Below are 23407 nucleotides of genomic sequence, written 5' to 3'. Positions count from 1 at the left end.
AAAATAAAATAGAATAAACCTTGCCTACCTTATTAATTAGTACTGAGGAATAAACTGATAAAGTTCTCCTATTTTGATAATCGTCTGACTGCTTGAATGTAAATGTCAATTGGCTATCTCTTCAGTTATAAAATGACCTTCATGAGTTCTCTATATATTTTGGAGATCAGACCTTTGTCTGTTGCGGGGTTGGTGAAGATCTTCTCCCAGTCAGTAGGTTGCCTTTTTGTCTTAGTGACCATTTCCTTTGCTTTACAGAAGCTTCTCAGTTTTAGGAGGTCCCATTTATTCAATGTTGCCCTTAATGTTTGTGCTTCTGGGGTTATACATAGGAAGCGATCTCCTGTGCCCATCTGTTGTAGGGTATTTCCCACTTTCTCTTCTATCAGGTTCAGTGTGTTCGGGCTGATATTGAGGTCTTTAATCCATTTGGACTTGAGTTTTGTGCACGGTGATAGATATGGGTCTATTTTCATTCTTCTACAGGTTGACATCCAGTTGTGCCAGCACCATTTGTTGAAGATGCCTTCTTTCTTCCATTGTATACTTTTAGCTCCTTTATCAAAAATGAGGTGTTCATAGGTTTGTGGGTTAAAATCCGGGTCTTCTATACGATTCCATTGGTCGACTTCTCTGTTTTTATGCCAGTACCACACTGTTTTCATTACTGTAGCTCTGTAATAGAGTTTGAAGTCAGGGATGGTAATGCCTCCAGAAGATCCTTTATTGTATAGGATTGTTTTGGCTATCCTGGGTTTTTTGTTTTTCCAAATAAAGTTGATTATTGTCCTCTCCAGATCTGTGAAGAATTTTGATGGGATCTTTTTTTTTTTAATTTTTTTTTTATCGAGAAAAGAAGAAAAAAAACAAGTTTCCACCACCTCCCAGCCTCCCATTTCCCTCCCCCTCCTCCCACCCTTCTCCCCCTCCCCCCAATCCTCTCCCCCTCCCTCTCCAGTCCACAGAGCAGTCCGGGTTCCCTGCCCTGTGGAAAGTCCTAGGTCCTCCCCCCTCCGTCCATATCAAGGAAGGTGAACATCCAAACTGGCTAGGCTCCCACAAAGCCAGCACATTAAGTAGGATCAAAACCCCGTGCCATTGTCCTTGGCGTCTCATCAGCCCTCATTGTTCGCCATGTTCAGAGAGTCCGGTTTTATCCCATGCTTTTTCGGTCACAGTCCAGCTGGCCTTGGTGAGCTCCCAGTAGATCAGCTCCACTGTCTCAGTGGGTGGGTGCACGCCTCGTGGTCCCGACTTCTTTGCTCATGTTCTCCCTCCTTCTGCTCCTCATTGGGACCTTGGGAGTTCAGTCCAGTGCTCCTGTGTGGGTCTCTGTCTCTATCTCTATCCATCACCAGATGAAGGTTCTATGATGATATGCAAGATATTCGTCAGTATTGCTCTAGGATAGGGTCATTTCAGGTTCCCAATCCTCAGCTGCCCAAGGAACTAACTGGGAACCTCATCTGGGGCACTTGGGAGCCCCTCTAGGGTCAAGTCTCTTGCCCACCCTAAAGTGGCTCCCTTAACTAAGAATTGTGGTTCCTTGCTCCCCTATCCACCTTTCCTTTATCCCAATTCTCCTGATTCCCCAAGTCCCCCCTCCTTCCCTTCTACCTTTTCTCTCCCCATCTCCCCTTACCCCCATCCCACCCCACCCCCAAGATCTCAATTTTCTCCCCGCAATTTGGTCTACTTCCCTTAGCTAAGAGGATAACTATATGTTTTTCCTTGGGTTCACCTTCTTACTTAGCTTCTTTAGGTTCACCTATTGTAGACTCCGTGGCACTTCTTTATGGCTAGAAACCAATTATGAGCGAGTACATCCCATGTTCATCTTTTTGGGTCTGGGACACCTCACTCAGGATAGTGTTTTCTATTTCCATCCATTTGCATGCAAAATTCGAGAAGTCATTTTTTTTTTACCGCAGTGTAGTACTCTAATGTGTATATATTCCATACTTTCTTCATCCATTCTTCCATTGAAGGGCATCTAGGTTGTTTCCAGGTTCTGGCTATTACAAATAATACTGCTATGAAAATAGTTGAACAAATGCTTTTGTCATATGATAGAGCATCTCTTGGGTATATTCCCAGGAGTGGTATTGCTGGGTCCAGGGGTAAGTTGATCCCAAATTTCCTGAGAAACTGAAACACTGATTTCCACAGTGGTTGCACAAGATTGCATTCCCACCAGCAATGGATGAGGGTACCCCTTCCTCCACAGCCTCTCCAGCAAAGGCTATCCTTTGTGTTTTTGACGTTAGCCATTCTGACAGGTGTAAGATGATATCTCAAAGTTGTTTTGATTTGCATTTCCCTGATTGCTAAGGAAGTTGAGCACGACTTTAAGTGTCTTTTGGCCATTTGAACTTCTTCTGTTGAGAATTCTCTGTTCAGATCAGTGCCCCATTTTTTAAATGGGTTAATTAGCATTTTAAAGTCTAGTTTCTTGAGTTCTCTATATATTTTGGAGATCAGACCTTTGTCTGTTGCGGGGTTGGTGAAGATCTTCTCCCAGTCAGTAGGTTGCCTTTGTGTCTTAGTGACCATTTCCTTTGCTTTACAGAAGCTTCTCAGTTTAAGTAGGTCCCATTTATTCAATGTTGCCCTTAATGTCTGTGCTTCTGGGGTTATACATAGGAAGCGATCTCCTGTGCCCATCTGTTGTAGGGTGTTTCCCACTTTCTCTTCTATCAGGTTCAGTGTGTTCGGGCTGATATTGAGGTCTTTAATCCATTTGGACTTGAGTTTTGTGCACGGTGATAGATATGGGTCTATTTTCATTCTTCTACAGGTTGACATCCAGTTGTGCCAGCACCATTTGTTGAAGATGCCTTCTTTCTTCCATTGTATACTTTTAGCTCCTTTATCAAAAATGAGGTGTTCATAGGTTTGTGGGATAAAATCCGGGTCTTCTATACGATTCCATTGGTCGACTTCTCTGTTTTTATGCCAGTACCACACTGTTTTCATTACTGTAGCTCTGTAATAGAGTTTGAAGTCAGGGATGGTAATGCCTCCAGAAGATCCTTTATTGTATAGGATTGTTTTGGCTATCCTGGGTTTTTTGTTTTTCCATATAAAGTTGATTATTGTCCTCTCCAAATCTGTGAAGAATTTTGATGGGATCTTGATGGGGATTGCATTGAATCTATAAATTGCCTTTGGTAGAATTGCCATTTTTACTATGTTGATCCTCCCAATCCAAGAGCAAGGGAGGTCCATCCATTTTTTGGTATCCTCTTCAATTTCTTTCTTCAATGCCTTAAAGTTCTTGTCAAATAGATCTTTCACTTCCCTGGTTAGATTTACCCCAAGATATTTTATGCTGTTTGTGGCTATCGTGAATGGTGAGGCTTCTCTGATTTCCCTCTCTGCTTCCATATCCTTTGTGTATAAGAGGGCGACTGATTTTTTTGGAGTTGATCTTGTATCCTGCCACATTCCCAAGTCTGTTTATCAGCTGTAAAAGTTCTTTGGTGGAGTTTTGGGGGTCACTTAAGTACACTATCATATCATCTGCTAATAACGAAAGTTTAACTTCTTCCTTTCCAGTTCGAATCCCCTTGATCCCATTATGTTGTCTTATTGCTATTGTTGAACTTCAAGCACTATATTGAAGAGGTATGGCGAGAGTGGACAGCCTTGTCATGTTCCTGAGTTAAGCGGGATGGCTTTGAGTTTCTCTCCATTTAATTTGATGTTAGCTGTCGGCTTGCTGTATATAGCTTTTATTATATTTAGGTATGACCCTTGTATCTTGCATATCATCATAGAACCTTCATCTGGTGATGGATAGAGATAGAGACAGAGACCCACACTGGAGCACTGGACAGAGCTCCCAAGGTCCCAATGAGGAGCAGAAGGAGGGAGAACATGAGCAAAGAAGTCGGGACCACGAGGGGTGCACCCACCCACTGAGACAGTGGGGCTGATCTATTGGAGCTCACCAAGGCCAGCTGGACTGTGACTGAAAAAGCATGGGATAAAACTGGACTCTCTGAACATGGCGAACAATGAGGGCTGATGAGAAGCAAAAGACAATGGCATGGGGTTTTGATCCTGCTTAATGTGCTGGCTTTGTGGGAGCCTAGCCAGTTTGGATGTTCACCTTCCTAGATATGGACAGAGGGGGCAGGACCTAGGACTTACCACAGGGCAGAAAACCCTGACTGCTCTTTGGACTGGAGAGGGAGGGGGAAAGGAGTGGGGGGAGGGGGAGAATGGTGGGAGGAGGGGGAGAAGGGTGGGAGGAGGGGGAGGGAAATGGGAGGCTGGGAGGAGGTGGAAACTTGTTTTTTTTCCTTTTTCTCCTTTTATCAATAAAAAAAATGACCTTCAAACTGTCTAGAGACAAAACAATAGAATAGCTAACAGATGCCACTTCTCGATAGAATTTGATACATCAGGCACATATCAGAGATATCTAGAAAGGTTCTGCTTTAGATTTATTGCCCAGTCAATGCAGAGATCCTTCCCTGCCTCTTGCAAGCGAGGATCTCTTCTCTTTAGCACATACTGAAAATAACTATATGATAAAAGCTCCCTTGGGAACTATCCTTCCAATGTGGCAGATGATGGCTGAACAGTTTTACTGTTTGGGGCCATCAGCATAAGGCTTCAGAATATTTACTCAGCACTGTATAAAATAAACTTCTGAAATAGCTGTCTCTTCTGTTTATTTAAGAAGGATCTTTCTGATGGGAAGAGAAAAATTACTTACAAGACAAATTGCTTCAATGGCCAGTTCTTTGGATGTCGTGTCAAGGGAAAGGGCAGACACTGTTATTTTTGATAGAGCACCTCAAGAAGATCCCTTTTTTAAACACTACAATAATTGCCTTTCTCGATTAAAATCATGCCAGTCATGGACACCCACACACTAAGAATCATTTAAAGATATTTTAATATGTAGACATTTAATTTAATATATAAAGACATTAAATATGTAGAATATTTAATATATATTATATAATGTGTCTATATGTAAATTAGATGATATATATCAGATATATTTTCAAGATAGCCCAAAAGAATAATAACCAATATTTATATCTATAATTGTATACACTGGTAGTTTTAGTGATTAAAATTTCTTATAATAAAGTTTATCATGATCTATTAATTTTTCTGTCATCTTGTTTATTTTTTATTGTTTTTAATGAGCTACACATTTTTCTCTACTGCCCTCTTCTCCTCCTCTCCCCTTTCTACTCTCTCCTGTGACCTCAATGCTCCCAATTTACTCGAGAGATCTTATCTTTTTCTCCTTCCTATGTAGATCCATGTATGTAGCTCTTAGGATCCTCTTTGTTGTCTAGGTTCTCTGGAGTTGTGGACTGTAGACTAGTTTTGTTATGAGAATGAAAGGCAAAAGGCATAGGAAAAAAACATTTTCAGGTTTAGAAAACATAGGCTCTTTTCAGGTGAATCATGCATATTCTAAATGCAAGAAAAATTTATAAGAAAATGTTGAAAGTATTGTCCCACAGATGTTCATAAATAAAAGAAAACAATATTGCCACAGTCCAAATGAAAATATCTCTGTCTCAAGACCATATCAGACTTCTCCTCAAATTTAATTTCTCCATGGACAATCAAGTCTGAGAAGACAGAAAATACTGAGCTAAATTTCCAATAATGTTTTTGAGTTCATGAAACACTTTCATATACATTGTCTTCTTTGAGCTTCCAGAATTATTACCATCTTCCAACCTCACTACATCCTTAGGCAATTAATATAATGTTAGGTTAGGAGTATCAGCTCAGGGGCTATGGTCATGACAGATTTAAATATAAGATCCAAATTTCTTGAATTTCAGTCCAATGTACTTTCTATAATGCACAAGTATCTTACTTTTACCCAACTTCAAATGAAGCATGTGTTTAAAGATACAGTCTCTAATTTGTATTAATCACATTGTGCAGATTCTTGACCTTGACAAATTGGATAACTATAGGAGATTTCTAAGGTCCAGGACCTGAAATTTGAGAGGGGATATATTAATATTATAATAAAATATCATCAATATATGTCTTTATGTGGTTAAGCCCAGGCTATTGCCCAATATCTCTGTGTTTATGAGTTCCTTGTATTCTACTTTGCCTTCACATAGACTCTAACTCCTATTTAGTTGTTCCTTTATGAAAAAAATGTCCAAGAAAGTCATTTTCTAGTTGTGGTGCTGAAAGATATTTTGATTGAGAAAGTAATAATTTAGAACATGAAAGCTTTTGATAAATTTAATATAGAATGAGGACTTTGTCTATGGTAGAGAATAAGGATGAAAGCTCTACAAGGAAAATATTTTTGAAGTGGTTTTGTCTCGTGTTCTAAACAATGGAAAAGTGTGATTTGTGGAGAAAATTATGTGTGCTGGCTGGTTTTGTGTGTCAACCTGATACTAACTAGAGTCATCAGAGAGGAAGGGACCTCAGTGGAAGAAATGCCTCCATGAGACGCAGCTGTAAAGTATTTTCTCAAGTAGTGATCAAGGGGACAAGGCTCATCCTATTGTGGGTGGTGACACCCCTGGGACGGTGGTCCTGGATTCTATGAGAAGGCAGGTTGAGCAAGTCATGGGGAGCAGGCCAGTAAACAGCACCCCTCCATGGCCTGTGCATTAACTCCTGCCCTTTTTGAGTCTCTGTCCTCACTTCCTTCAGCAATGGCAGCAATGTTGAAGTGTAAGTCAAATAATCCCTTTCTTCCCCAACTTGCTTTTTGATGCTTCATTGCAGCAATATAAACCCTAACTAAAATACTGTGATATAGTTATAAGTGGATTGATTCATGTGTCTAGCGCCAGCATTGTATTTTCTATATCATTCTTCCCATACTTACTTTACAGGAAAAAACATACAATTCATACCATCAAAATTATAAATACCTGTATATATGATGAAAAAAATATAATTAAAATTTACATAACAAAGTTATATAATGTTTCTATAATTATTAAACACTGCAAGTAATGTAAAGAATATGGAATATATGTCAAAATTGAGTTTTTCCTGAGGTTGTATTTGTAGACATATTTGTAATTCAACATGTTAATTTTAGTTTATTTTAAGATCCTCCAGAGAGGCAGAACCAATGTGATGAAAGATAATTTATTAAGAGGATTAATGCATGTGATTATGGAAATTGAAACAAACCACAACAAGCTTTTGTGTGATAAACAACCAAGACAGTAGCAAGACTCAAAATCTTAGAACCAGGGAAACTTCTGGTGTAGCTCTCAATGAAGAAGTTGAAGACAAAAGAGATCTTAAATTACTGTTAGTGGCTATCTTTGAGTTCAAGGGCAAGAGAACTCTAGTCCTAGTATCCAAAACCAGGAAAAGAAGAGTAGGGTCTAGGACAAAAAGGGTAAATTTTCTAGTAATGACTGTTTTCCATTAGTGACTGCTCTGTCACTGTGATCAAAGTAATGGGTAATATAACTTTTTTTTTCTTTCTTTTTTTTTTATTGAGAAAAGGAGAAAAAAAAACAAGTTTCCACCTCCTCCCAGCCTCCCATTTCCCTCCCCCTCCTCCCCCCCTACGCCCCCTCCTCCCACCCTTCTCCCCCTCCCCCCACTCCTTTCCCCCTCCCTCTCCAGTCCAAAGAGCAGTCAGGGTTTTCTGCCCTGTGGTAAGACCTAGGACCTCCCACCTCCGTCCATATCTAGGAAGGTGAACATCCAAACTGGCTGGGCTCCCACAAAGCCATCACATTATGTAGGATCAAACCCCCGTGCCATTGTCCTTTGCGTATAACTTTTAAGGGGGAAAGATGCTTTTAGGCTTATGCATTCATAAAGTCCAGTTCCTGGTAGCTTTGTCCCCTGAAAAACTTGGGCAGAAAACATGGTGAGAGCAGGGCTGCAATGAAAGAAGCACTTCTTTATTTCTTGACATAGGAAATGAATAGCAAGTCACGCACAAAGGAGGACGGGAATAGCTCAAAGACCTATCACCAGAAACCTACTTATTCCAATAGGCTAAACCACCCACCCACCTTCCAGCAAACTCCACGTTTGCAATCACATAACATACCCCTCCAGGGTTTCAGTGGTTGTTTGAAAGCCCTTTTCTTTCTTTCTATTCTTTTTTTATTATTATTGAAAAAAATTTCTGCCGCCTCCTCCCCTCCCATTTCCTCCCCCACCCCCTACTCCTCTCCCCGTTCCCCCACTCCTGTCCCCCTCCGTCTCCAGTCCAAAGAGCAGTCAGGCTTCCCTGCCCTGTGAAAAGTCCAAGGTCCTCCCCACCCCATCCAGGTCCAGCAAGGTGAGCATCCAAACAGGCTAGGCTCCCACAAAGCCAGTACATGCAGTAGGATCAAAACCCAGTGCCATTGCCCTTGGCTTCTCATCAGCCCTCATTGTTCGCCATGTTCAGAGAGTCCGGTTATCCCATGCTTTTTCAGTCCCAGTCCAGCTGGCCTTGGTGAGCTCCAAATAGATCAGCCCCACTGTCTCAGTGGGTGGGTGCACCCCTCATGGTCCTGACTTCCTTGCTCATGTTCTCCCTCCTTCTGCTTCTCATTGGGACCTTGGGAGCTCAGTCCGGTGCTCCAATGTTGGTCTCTGTCTCTATCTCCATCCATCGCCAGATGAAGGTTCTATGGTGATATGCAAGATATTCATCAGTATGGCTATAGGATAGGGCCACTATCCTGAGTGAGGTAACCCAGACCCAAAAAGATGAAAGCCCTTTTGTAATCCAGTTTTCCTTAGAAATGTCACTGGGAACATAAACAGAGGTTTTCTTAACTAATCCCTGAGAAATTTATTAGTCTCATCAAGTTGATAATCAAGATTAACCGTCCCAGGACCAGGGAGATCGCTGAGTAAATAAATTGCTTACTACATAAGCAAGAGGACCAAGTTCAGATCCCCTTTACCTACACAAAAACCTGGACATGGCAGCCTGGCCCAACTGCAATAGTAACAAACAGGTTGCCAACTGAAAGAAGACACCAGATTTACTAAGAGACCATGCTGCAAAAATATTATAGAAGACACCTGGCATTGATCTCTGGTCTCCATACCTAGACACAAGTACACACCTTTACTTATACTAGAGAGGTGGGGAGAAGAGAGAAAAAAACAAGGAGGTGAATAGCCACACTCTCGCTTTTTAATTCCACCTGGGCACTCAACAGTGTGTACAATCTCAAATCAACCCATCACCTCTGATGCCAACCTCTTCTAAAAAAATCTTATATATGTGACCAGAAATAATGATGATCAGCTATGGTGGTATCCCTTAATCCTCTCAAGTCAACACCAAAATTTAACTAGGATTCTGTATTATTTTTCTCAAAATAGATCATAATAGGAAGAAACAAATTAAAGTCTATACAATCTAAATAGTGGACACTCTATTATTGATATACCTTCTCACTTATAAAGAATTAACATATGCTCTTAAATAATTTTAATTTTAAAGGCAAATTTTCATTAGAAATACTTAGTACTCTCAAAAAAGAAAAAATAATTAGGGATTATTCCATTTGATTCTTTTATGTCAGTTCTTGGGAGAGGTACAATATAATTAAAATGCTATAAAGTAATAATTTATTTACTTTTCAATTTTTATAATAGCTTGAATTTAATAATTTTCCTGAAGCTCTCATAATAACATTTTTTCTCACACGCAAGAATTGTTGGAAAATAGGCCACCTGTGAGTTTTCTTTTGTATGTGAACTGTCCATCCTTGTCTCACAATAAGAACAGGAAGAGATTTGCTCATTTGTTGTTTTTTTCTCTTTCTCAGGTAAACCTCTGAATATCCCATGCAAAGCATTCTTTGGATTCAGTGGAGAGTCTGGACCAATGATCTATTGGATGAAAGGCGAGAAGTTTATTGAAGAGCTGGCAGGTCACATTAGAGAAGGTGAAATAAGGTATAGGAGTCCAATTGTTTATTTTTCTTTGTTGTCTTTACAATTAGTCCGTGAATCATGCTAGGAGGAATTCTAACTAAAAAGTTTTCATTGCAATTTCAAGCCAGTCTATTCTCTAAGACCTGATATTTTGGAAAGATTAAGAGTGATGTCCTCCTTAAAAATGTACATTTGCAAAAACAAAGGCTTTTCTTCTCATGTCTAATAGTCATTTCTGAGATTTTTGGAAGATTTCCTCAAAATTTAATGATCCCCTTCAAGCTTTTGAGGCAAATTCCATGATCTTTTCCAAGTTTAGGCTACTGTTTCTACACTGGTAAGATCTGGGCTTTAAACTTTGCAGGTGGCATCTAAGTTTGATGGACAAATCTCTGCTCTTTCCTTGGGAATCGAACATCTTCCTATGTCATAAGTGTGAATCTGTGTTAGTGGTAGAAATCTGATGCTCTTCCACAATAACTGTTGGTTCCTGTTAGTGTTTCTTTTTTTTTTTGTCTCAGCATCCACTGCTTTCTGAAAGAAAGTGATGCTTCAATTTAGCACCTCTTTCAACGTTTTTCGCTGTCCTCTTATTGTTGTCCCATCTTAGTGTGTAGCTATCAGTTCAACTCATTTGGCTTTGTGTTTTTATTCTTTATTTTTGAGATTAAAATATAATTGCATCATTTCCTCATCCCTTTCCTCCCTCTGAACCCTCAATGCTCTCTTCTAAATTCGTGGCCTCTCTTTTTCAATAACTGCTGTTATATAATCTGTCTATATATTTAAATAGATATATATTCCTGAGTACATAAATACAACTTGCTCATTCTGCATAATGTTACTTGTATGTAATTTTTCAGAGTTGACTATATGGTACTGGATAACTAGTTGGTGTACTTTTCCCTGGGGTAGGTTATTTCTCCCACTCTCAGCATATCTTAGTTGCTTGTACTTTTGTATAGGGCTGGGCACTTTCTCCACCCACTTCAGGATATATGTTGTTATTATCCTTGTTTATCTCATGTTTGTGAAGCCATGTTAGTAAAACTTCATAGGTGGGTACATCCCTGACATCCATGGAAGATACAGTGTCACACCACAATCTTTCTTTTTGTCTCTTAGCAATCTTTCCATCTCTTCCAATGTTCCCTTAACCTCAGGTGTGTGGGTTGTTTTGTAGATGTAGCCATTGGAACTGGACTTCACAAATCCACAATTTTGATTGGTTGTAGTTGCCTGAAATCATCTTTGTATGTTGCAAAGAGAACTTTCTTTGGTGCAGGGTGAAGAATATACTTATCTTTGAGTATAAAGACAAATGTTCAGACTACAGTTAGGTATTGGTATGACAAATCTTCTTCTGTCCAGCCAACCAGCTCCCAAATAATAACAGAGACTGGCTGGCGATAGCTGAGATTTGTTCCTAACTAGTTCTTATAACTTAAATTGACCCATTTATATGACTCTATGTTCTATCACATGGCATTATCTCTCTTTCATCTTGCAGCCCCTGTATTGTCTCCATGTCTCCTGGCATCTCCTGTGCACCTAGATTCCTCCTCATTGTCCTTTCTTTCCCTGGAAATTTCAACTATAACTCTTGCCTAGCTAGTGGCTGTTCAGATTTTTATTATACTAATAACAGCAATACATCTACCCACACTGTAAAAATATCCCACGTTTCCTTCTTTTTGTCTAAATAAAAAGGAAAGGTTTTAACTTGAACAAGGTAAAACTATATACAATGAGAACAATTATCAAGTAAGAATTATATTCACAAAGTTTAGTTCATATGTACTTGGCAAATTTGGAGAAAGTACTGTATTGTCTATCCTATCTAAGTGAATTCAAAGTTTTGTATCTAACTTTATATTATAACTTGTATTACCATCTTAAAAATATCTGTGTAGACGTAAAAATATCTGATTAGATAAACAATTTAACTTTTATGTTTCTCAACCTTAAAAACTTTACATCTCTTACGTAAGTTTATTTTCTGAATTTAGAAACAAGGAAAGCTATAAAACTATAACTATTTAGTCTTCAACCCCATCAAAAATCCAAGAAGGATATAATATTACCTGAACAAACAGGAAGTGTACTTCCAAAAGTACAGAAAAGACAGAAACAGCTGACTGCCTGGACAGTCACTCAAAATTCCTCTGCAAGGCTGAGACATCCATATTTGGTTTACAGACATAGAATATTTGACAGACTTTTCTGTGAATCAGGATTTTGAAGGATTGTACTATCTTGTATTGGGAAAGTTTAGAAGTTGTTTTCTTTTGTGTCCTGCTTGTCCGGTTTTGACAGCATACAGTCAGTAGTCAAGGTAAGGAAAGTTTCCTGCCCAAATATATGTTGGTTTAGCTTATCAGCCTGTACAATGAAATGTTTCTCTGTATTTAGCTTATTCACAGTCAAAAAAATTCAAAGAAAATACACACACACACACACACACACACATATATATATATCCCACACTTTCTGTGTATATTCCATCTTTACATGGCTTATTTTTCTTACTCTATTATATTTTTTTACAAGTTAGGTATGTATTTTATTATCTTTACTCCTTTATCTATGACTGTATGTACTCTTTTATATTATAATTATTTGTACTCATTTTCTTCTCTCTCCCAAGCCTACATACATTTATTCAACACTGTAACTCGTTTAGAGGTCTTTTTCATCTGAATCTGTCTTTATTGTATGCTTATCTATAATTTGTTTCTGACCAGGAATGCTTTTTTAAAATGCTAAGCAGGCATGGATAGGACCAACTACATGGTACTGCCTATTGGCTCTGCCCAGTCCAACATGGTGGAGGCATGTTCACTGCCTCTGAGAGCCAAGCACACCACTCCACTCCAGCTACAGGGTTGAGTGGGTCTATGTCACCATTAAGCATTTTGCAACACACTTTTTACAGACCCCCATTTACATGCTTGGCCTCCTGAAAGATCCAGAGCTGTTCATGCAATTAGCATGAACCAAAAAGCCCACCCCTAAAGAAGCTGAGCAGCCTTTGCTGCCAATGCTGAGTCAAAACGTCCTCTTATTTATTTATATTTGTTGTTTTTTTGTTTTGTTTTGTTTCTGTTGGTTAAATTTTTTATTTGATCATATTACTAAGCAATAATGCAGACATTTTATTTTTTATATGTTATTTTTTCATTTATTAAAAATTTTCACCTCCTCCCATTTCCCTTCCATTCCCCCCACTCTCTCTTCCCCCTCCCTCTCCAGTCCTAAGAGAAGTCAGGGTACCCTGTCCTGTGGGAAGTCCAAAGCCCTCCTCCTTCATCTAGGCCTAGGAAGGTGTGCATCCAAACAGACTAGGATCCCAAAAAGCCAGTACATGCAGTAAAATCAAAACCCAGTGCCATTACCATTGCCTTCTCAGTTAGCCCCCATTGTCAGCCAAGAGAGTCCAGTTTGATCACATGCTTGTTTTGCCCCAGTCCAGCTGGTCTTGGTGAGCTCCCACTAGATCAGTCACACTGTCTCAGTGGGTGGACACACCCCTCACGGTCCTAACTTCCTTGCTCATCTACTCCATCCGTCTGCTCTTCATCTGGACCTTGGGAGCTCAGCCCAGTGCTCCAATGTGGGTCTCTGCCTCTATCTCCATCCATCGCCAGATGAAGGTTCTATGGTGATATGCAAGATATTCATCAGTGTGGATATGGGAGAAGGCCAGTTCAGGCACCCTCTCCTCTGCTGCCCAAGGACCTAGCTGGGAACATCCCCTTGGTGCCCTTCAATGGAAGAATGGATAAAGAAGGTGTGGCAATATACACATTAGAGTTCTACTCAGCGGTTAAAAAAAAAAAAATAAATGACATCTTGAATTTTGCTTGCAAATGGCTGGAAATAGAAAACACTTTACTGAGTGATATAACCCAGACCCAAAAAGATGAATATGGTTTACCAATAAGGCTCCATCCAGCATCTGTGGCTTTCAATGACTACATGGCATCTCCCTGACTCAGTGTTCTTTTCTCCTCTATCTCTGCTTGGAATTCCTGCTGTGCTCTATTCTGCACTGCCATAGGCCCAAAGCAGACTCTTTATCAACCAATGACAATAAAACACATTCACAGCATACAGAGGGGAATCCCACATCACCAAATAATTATACAGAGACTTATTATCAACTATGAAAGTTCCCCCTATAGCTTAGGCTTGTTCCTAACTAGCTCTTATAACCTAAATTTACCCATTTATATTAATCTATGTTCTATGACATGGTATTCCCTCTCTTCCATTTTGTGCCCCCTATTTCGTCCCCCATGTCTCTTGGCATCTCCCGTGTACCTAGATCCCTCCTCCTCTTCCTTTCTCTCCATGGAAACCTTGCCTATCTCTCCTGACTAACTATTGGCTGTTCAGCTTTTTATTACACCAGTCACAGCAATACATATTCACACAGTGTATAAGCATCACACATCAGATTGAGTTGAAATATCTCCTCATTTGTGCAATAGAAAGATGAACATTCTTTCAGTCTGATATATAGTGGCTATTGATAGGTGAGAGCACACTTTCCTTTCATTCCCACCAAGCATCATGCAGTAGAAATAAGCATAATTTTCATAGAACTTGTAATATGTAATTTCCTATATTTTTTCTGAGACAAAGTCTTGTTATGTTAGTCAGGCTAGTCTTAGACTTTCTGTGCTCAATGGATCCTCCCACTCCAGCAACCCAAAATAGATAGAACTGTAGGAATATGTGCCCCATACTTTGCTCACACTGTAAAATACTTAACCATAATTAGTATTATTTATAATTACTCCTGTGACAATCAGTCTTCATGTGTTTACTCAATAATTCTAACCTATAGATTCGTAATTGTGAGGATTCATAATCTCCAAAATCACATATTAAAATTGACAATAGAGGTATATTTCTGGGAAAAATATTTTAGGAAAGTATATTTGATGTCAGCAGTTATCAAAAAAATCAAAATCATATGCATCCACTTCATACTCCTTAGGATGCCTTAAATAAAAAATAGAAAAAATCTGAGCCATAGATTATGTTGGTGAAGATGTGGAGAAATTAGGAATCTCACACCCCAATGATACAAATGTAAAGTCGTGTAACAACTTTGAACAAAATTCAGAAAAATCCTCAAATGCTTAATCATAGTGTTATTAGGTAATACAGCACTATACCTGCTAGGTATATACCCAACACAAATCAAAGCATATATCCACAAAGGAATATGCATATGAATGTTGATAGAAACATTATGTTGAGTGAAAAATGGAAAAATATAAATGTCTATCAAGTAAGGAATAGATAAATGAAATGTGGTATATCTACAGAGTGGAATATTATTTTTATAAGATGTTTTGAAGTACCGGCATCTAATAACAACATGAACAAACTGGAAAACATTTGTAAAAATATACTGGTAGCAAAAGAATACATATTGTATAATTTCATTTATAAGAAATTTTTGGAACAAGATATCTACAGAATTGTAAGCATGATTCCTGCCTACCCAAGGCTGTTTGGATGGATGGTATTATAGGTGCTCATAGTCACAGTGAATAGATGCAACATTTTTGCAAATGTAGTCAAATCAAAATTAACATAAATGCACATTTTTCAAGTATACGGTTCAGTGGGGGGTTTTTGTACCTTCATAATATTATACAATTACTACCATTATATATTACAAGAACAGTTTCAAAACTCTAAAAGAAAATCCTGGACTTCATAGACTATGGCTTCTTTTTGACAAAAGGAAATTGTATAGTATGTGATTTTTTTTTCTCAAATAAAAGCCATTTTCAGGAGTATTTTGAGGTATGGTATTCTCAAGCTGAGGCTAGCATTGAATTCCTTAACCTCCCTAGGGCTGATAATTACAGTCATTAACTACCATGCCAGGTTTTTTGATAAAGCTGTTTTCACTGTGCATTTTTTTAGTTTTTAATCAGTTCTTTGAGAATTTTTATACAGTGTGTTTTGACCATATCCAGTCCCTTCCCCAGTAACCCCAAGATCCATGACCTTTCACTACCCACCAAACTCTGTGTCCACTTCTTTTTTTTGTAAAACCAATCAAGCGTAATTTGTGGCACCCATATAATCTCAGATGCTTTAAATTTTGAATTCATTGGTTACCTGGCATAGCAAAGATATTCAGCAAAAAATAAGCCTCAAATTTAAAATCCTTGTAAACTTGAAGTTTACTAGTTAGTGCCATTTTATTAGGAAATTTTTTAATCATTTATTTGTAACTAATATATAGTTAAATTTATTTTAAACCACTTTAGAATACTCATGCTTAAAATTATCAACATACCTGCTTTAAAATGTACCACTTTTAATTTTTTTTCTGAGAATGCAATTATCCCTCAATAAGGACACCTGTTAAATATATTTGTATCTACTTAGTTCCTAATTGAATTTCTACTACCCAAAGGCTTAGAGCTCAGTTTTTTTTTAAACAAGAATAGTAATTTTATGAACCCAAAGTAATTATCTCCCCATTCTTGGATGTGACTGATTTTGAAAGTAAACAGTTTTATTGGGCTGTAATTGACAGGCAATAAACAACTCACAAGTGAAGGTTTAAAATCCACATAAGCTAATTGATGTACGCATATGCTTGCAAAACAGGTGCCATAAAGGAGTTAGCACCTCTTATTTCCTATATCACTAATTTTCTTGTCACTATAAATCAGTCTAAATATTGTAGTTTTATATAAACAAAATAATATTGTAGATATGCTTTATGTTTGGATTATTTCACTTGAGAAGTCATTCTGAGAATTAGCCATGTGTTATGTGTATGGATAGCTCATTCTCTTAATATGAATGAGTATGGTATGTGGAGAGAGTATATAAAAATTTGACTATTCATTCATCTGTTGATTGCATTTGGGTTATATCTAATTTAGAACCAGTAAAGATGATATGAACATTCATATATGTATGTCTTTATGGAGATATAGTTCCCTTTTCCTTGGCAAAATATCTAGATATGGAGTAGGCAAGTCATATAAAGTGTACATTTAGCTTTTCACTTATTTTTTAATATTATATAATTTAGTGCAACTAATGGCAAATTTATTTTTAATTGTCTGTCCTCATGCATCATACTCATTTAATGTTTTTCAGAATAGTATTATTTGTTAATGAAATCATTTGATTTAACACATTCATTGTATCAAAGAGCAGAGACATAACGGCTAGGAATGTATTACTAGCTTGCAGAATAATTTAGCTTTGATGCAAAGGTTAGGATCCAGGGCTATTTTTATGGCCATGATGACTCTACACACCATGATGGAACTATTTCATTAAGGACACATAGATATATATGGAGAGACTCAACCATATGAATTGCATTTCAAAAATGACTTTAAACACAAAATAAATAAAACAGAAAATGTGCAAAAAAACGTGTGGTACAGATCTCGAGTATTGATTGTATGTGTACTAAAATATACATTACTTTGAATTTAATTTAATTTCACTTTTACTTTGGGTTTCCTAGTTTTAAGTCACAATGAGAAGTGATACACAATAGACAAATGAAATATACTGAAAAGAATAAATGTTCTCCCAGTTGCTAGCAGTTTCAACAAATGACAAACACATTTCAATATTTGCATCAGAATCTGTCATGGTTCCTGCCAGTTTTTGTCTGTATTTTTCCAATGGTCACAGTATCCTTTAAAATATCTGTGTGAGAAAGTTAAATGCTGCTATGAACATTGATTTTTGTGTTCTAGTCAAAGCCTGGTCATAGGTGGATGGTGTAGGAGGTCCTTCTGTCTATGTGTTACTTTTATTGGTTAATAAATAAAGCAAACTGTCTTGGCCTAGTTGATAGGGCAGAACTTGGGTAGGCGGGGAAGACAGAACTAAATTCTGGGAGGAGGAAAGCAGAGAGAGAGAGAGAGAGCCGCCAGAGTCAGACATGCTGAATCTTTCCCAGTAAGCCACTGCCACGTAGTGATATACAGATGAATAGAAATGGGTAAAATCAAGATGTAAGAGTTAGCCAGTAAGAGGCTAGAGCTAATGGGCCAAGCAGTAATTTAATTAATACAATTTCTGTGTGGTTATTTTGGGGCTAAGCAAGCTAGGCGGCCAGAACAAACAAGTGGGCCCTCCTCCCTACAACAGCTGGACAGGCCCACAAACTCCATCTTTATTCAAGTACTCTAGAAATATCACAATTATGAATAATTTCCCTGCCTTCTGAGATGTAAACCTAACTTCCAAATCTATTTTCCTAATGACTAGGGAGCCACCTTTAAGAAAATGAACTCAAAAACAAACAAATGCAGGGTCTCTCTATGTAGTCCTGGAACTCTATGTAGGCCAGTTTGGCCTTGAACTCACAGAGATTTGCTTCCCTCTGCCTCCAGAATGCTGAGATTATAGGTGTACACCTCCATACCTTGCTTTCATCTTTTGTTGGAGGGAAGATTATAATCGACATTTTTCCCTCCTCTTTTTTTACTCCAAACCCTCCCATATAAACATCCCCATTCTCCTTCAAATTCATATTCTCTTTTTGATTAATTGTTATTGAATGTGTATATGTATATATCTTCTAAAATACAGCCTGATTATCCCTTATAATATTACTTGTATGTATGTTGTCAAGGCTGACCATTTGGCACTAGACAACCATTTGGTGTGCTTCATCCTTGGGAAGACCATCTTTCGCCCTCCCAGCTTTCCTCAGTTGCCTATAATTCTTTGTGTAGGGTTGAGGCTTTGTTGGCTTTCCCCCATCCTTTTTGGCATGTCCTTTGGTGTTGTCCTTACTATTAGTTTTAGTATTGTACATATTTTAATTATTTATTTTTGTTTTCAATACATCACTGGCTACCACAGTTTTTCCTACCTCCACTTCTTCCAACTGCCCCCCCCCACTCCTCACCTCTTCTCCAGATCCACTATTCCTCCATTTCCATTCAGAAAAGAGCAGGTCTCTCAGGGATATTAACAGAAAAGGCATAAGAAGCTGCAATAAGACTAGGCATAAACCCTCATATCAAGGCTTGGTGAAGGAACCCAATAGGAAGAAAAAGGTCCCAAGAACAGGCAAAAGAGTCAGAGACAGCCCTAACTGATACTGCTGGGAGTCCCACAAGAACATCAAGATAACCACTAGGAGTGGTGGTGGTGGTACATGCCTTTAATCCCAGTACTTGGGAAGCAGAGGCTGGGGGATTTCTGAGTTTGAGGCCAACCTGGTCTACAGAGGGAATTCCAAGACAACTAGGGGTACACAGAGAAACCCTGTCTTGAAAAACAAAAAACAAAAAAAAAAAAAGAACTCAACTTAATGTAAGATGCTAAAAAAGAAAAATATTGTATATATTTATGGGGGAAATACAGTATTGGCATTCTTCTTTCCTCAGATGTCTGTCCTGTCTATGTGCTGAAACACTTTGGACTCTTTCATTTTTTTTGGCAGACAAGCTTAATATTTCTCAAAACTTTTGAACAGAAAATTTGTAAATGTGTTAAAGAAAATTCCCATTTATTTTCACCAAATTTCTCCTATTATTTATTAATATCTTCTGTTTCTATGTTATATTTATTATAACATGAACTAAAAATCACTGCATACTTGTTAACTAAGATTCATCCTTAAATTTAGCTTCCCTTAGCTTTTACCATTTTTTTCTTTCTCCAGGATTAGCATTTAAGGCAGATGCCTAATTACATTTCAGTGTAGTTACAACATTTTAAAGAGAAGCAAGCATTTCTGCTGCTGTTCTCTAGAGCTGACAGAAGACAAAATACACAAACATGAAGTGAGTTCAGAGCCAGAGTCACTATATTAGGTGCTAAATGAATCAGCCTTTAGGGACTTGCAAAATGCTATTGTTTATTTGATTTTGTTATATTTTCTTCCTCTACTTTCCCCCAACCCCTCACTAACAGATTTCTTTTTTTTAAAGGAAGAATACATGACTTACTTGCACTGGTGGAAAGTTGCAGAGTATTTGTTTTGAAACTTTTACAAAACCCACTAGCTAAATAGAGACACCTTTAGAGAAATAAAAACGAAGAGGCAGGGGTTCCTGGCCAAGATAAACACATGGTCAGCCATTTTGTAATATTAATTGTGTGATCTGTGATTTATTTGGGAGCTTGTGTGTGTTCCAGCATTCCTTCAGGCTATGGCCATTTATGCTAAAATAGGAATTAATTACTAGACCCTGTCTTCTAGCCTCCAAAGCCAATGTCCTTGAAAGAAGCATACAAGATATTTCACAAAGAATAGCAGATTGGCACAAATAACACAGTTCAGTAAAAAATGCTAATGATATAATTACTAGAACCAAGATCTGAATTCTTCCATGGCCTACAAATTTATCTCTAAAGGGTGTAGCTGTAAATGTAAAATGCTGAGTTTTTAATTCTAGGATTTTTTTCAAAGGCTTTTCTGTAAACAAGACTGACTGTGAATACATGTTTTCCTTCATACTGTCTTTCTTTCTTCAGGTTTTTATTATCAATTATTTTAAACTGTATACTTTATAAGCAACAGAAATATTTCTCACCATCATGAAGGCTAGGAAAGGAGTCATCAGATTTGGTGCTTTTGCATGTGTCTTCACATAGCAGAAGGGGAACAATAGCTCTCTTGAGTTTCTCTGATAAAAGCCCTAATTTCTTTCATTAGAGCAAGGCTTTTATGGCTAAAGCAATTTCCAAGTGTCCAACTGTTAACACTAATATATTTGCTGTTCATTTGCAATATATGAATTTTATTAAAAGAGAGACAAGTATTCATATTATGGAGAGGGCATTCTAGTGGACTTGTGTTTTAATCTAGTCATAGTTTTTGTGTTGTATGTGCATGTTAACAGTGCATTGCCTGAAAGTGGAATGATGATTATTAGAGATTGGGAAGGGAAAAGGCAAGGGGAAAGGGGAGGTTGCTGGATTTGGTCAGCATGTGCTATATATACATGTATAGAGTTGTCCTATGAGACCTTATTAATATTATAATTAGTACTTATGAAAAGTTTTAAAGTCCATTGTTAAGTAGCTAAAACTGAAAACAAAATTAAGTAAGCAGTCCTTGGATAGTTGAGAAGCAACCCTTCTGTCTAGACTCTCGGTCTCTGGGTGCCGCTTCATCCTATGAGTATTTGTTGCAGCTTGGAACCTCATGCTACTTCCTCAAAGGAATGAAAGGCTTTAGGTTCAACAAGGGGGATGGCAGGCTGGAAGGGACTTAAGGGAGGAAAGAGGGGATGAAAGTAATATAATTCTGCTTCAATTCAAAACATTTTTTTAGAAACAAATAAATAAAATACAATAAGCTACCTAGAGCAAATGTTGATATTTACTAGCAGGGGGTGATCAATGATATAATGTTCCTCAATCTTCAGAGATTACAACCTCTGAAGACAGCAGTTTACCAGCGGTTTGCTCAGAATTTGAGTGTAAAACCTGGCCAAGGTTTCAGAATTATCAGTTTGTTTTGAATCACTTTGACTTCTGATGTCCTTAACACGTCTTGATTTGCACTTATTGCCGTATTCCCAATCATTTCCCTTTAAAAAAAGATGGGTGTAACTCTTTCATGTCTCGGAAACTGCTGAGAAAACATTGATCCCCAAGAAAATTAGAGCTCGTAGGGAATTATCTATTCACACTTGCCAGCCTGCCCCAAGCAATTACACCCAAACTCTTCTACTGGCTATGTAAGGCGTAATTTGTAGAAGTGGTGAGAGGTTCATGTGTGCCTTGTATTTTTCATTACATTTTCTATGATATAAAGTGATTCCAAGAAATCTTTCTGCAAGCTTCACTGTGTCTTTTCAGATAACTCAAATGATCATTTGAAGAAGAACTGACTGGGGCTGTTACTGGGAGGGGTTTGTAATTGCTGTGACCCTGCTAAAGCTGGATGGGAACTGTATTACAAAGTGCAAATAGAGAGTTCACAGAAAGGACTAGCCTTTGAGGGGGAGAATCATGAAAGGCTACTTCAGCTGTGCATGTGCACATCAATTTCTTTACTTAACATCCAAGACTCATGAGAATTAAATTTATATATATATATTTTTTTTTCTTTCTTTTTTTTAAACTTTCTTTTTGTTTTATTGAGAAAAAAACAATTTCCGCCTCCTCCCAGCCTCCCACTCCTCCCCCCACTCCCCTCCCCGTCCCCCCACTCCTCTCCCTCTCCCCCCACTCCTCTCCCCCTCCCTCTATTTTCTACCAAGATATATATTCCACGTTACTACTAAATTGCCAGATAACATTGAATCAATCTTATTAAACAAAAAATATTAGTTTTAAAGAGTGCCTGCGCCTGCAGGGATGTAAATTGCATCTGATTGGTTAAAGAACCTGGATGAATTCCACAGCAATTGCTTTGTTCCAATGGCGAATATTTTTTTTTTATTATAAATCACACGCTACAAATCACTCCATCAATGACAAATGATTTCTCCTTGGGCAATACTGCAAAACAGTTTACAGAATCTTTTATAATTGTTGCCCTCTGCTGGGAGAAAGGAGGCTGAGTAGAGAGAAGTCATGTAGCCTGGGCCAGAGATGGATGCCAGAACTTTAGCCAGTAAGCCACTGCTACATAACAATACACAGATTAATGAAGATAGGTTAAATTAATATGTAAGAATTATCCAATAATAAGCTAGAGCTCATAGGCAGTGTTTTAAATAATACAGTTTCTGTGTGATTATTTCAGGTCTGAGTGGCCAGGACGAACAAGGGCCTGCTGCTACAGCCTTCCAAAGACATGTTCAATCTATCTTCTCGTTTATATGAAAAACGTCTTAAAATGGAAATAATTTCATTTCCACTCTATTTCTGAAAGGCTAGAAACTCAATATAAGCTTTGTTTTGAGTAGCAATTTCTTCCTTTTGCTTTCAACTCTTTTTGGTCTTCAGTATACCTTTAAGTTGTAATATTCTCTATGAATGAATGGAGTACTGCTACAAAAAAGGAAATAGATATAACAAAATATTTTATTCTTAAAGTGACTCTATTTAAGAGCTACCAAATAACCTACTAACGGTCTATCCCTCTGGACCAGTGACATGGCTCATTTAACACTTTAAGGTACTTTCTGTCAAACCTGATGACATGGGCTCCCATGATAGAAGGAGAATACAGATTTCCACAAGTTGTCCTCAGATCTTCAAAATGCTCTGGGGCGTGCATCTCCCCACATACAAAAAACAGTATACCTTTCTAATAAAACAATATGCAGCACATGTAGTTTTCCCCATAAGGTAATTATGTGTCACTTAAAGAATTAAATATATTCTGATAAGTATACTGCAAGGCAATCACATACCATACTGTGTGGATATCATACTACAAACATGCACAGATTATGATGGTTATGTTGCAATTAGTTGTCACCTTAGAGGTACATGGTCATACATGTATCTACCATTTACCTAAATATCTTTATGTCATTCATGCCTGTGTAGAGGAACTAACTGAGAGTCCCAGAGCAAAACAATATTCTCTGTTCTGGTA

General features: G+C 37.9%; 1 protein-coding gene across 1 annotated transcript in view; it reads left to right on the top strand.

Annotated features, from left to right (window-relative positions):
- Il1rapl2 (interleukin 1 receptor accessory protein like 2) overlaps positions 1–23407 on the top strand; it is a 597452-nt gene that overhangs the window by 531158 nt on the left and 42887 nt on the right. The window contains exon 5 of the mRNA XM_041636671.1: positions 9771–9900. Within this exon, the coding sequence (XP_041492605.1) occupies positions 9771–9900 (130 nt within the window). The remainder of the gene's footprint in view (positions 1–9770; positions 9901–23407) is intronic.

This window comes from Microtus oregoni, unplaced genomic scaffold (genome assembly GCF_018167655.1).
Source record: "Microtus oregoni isolate MIOR12 unplaced genomic scaffold, Mior012 000050F_001, whole genome shotgun sequence".
Lineage (NCBI taxonomy): Eukaryota > Metazoa > Chordata > Mammalia > Rodentia > Cricetidae > Microtus > Microtus oregoni.
This window is presented reverse-complemented; position numbering and strand designations above follow the sequence as displayed.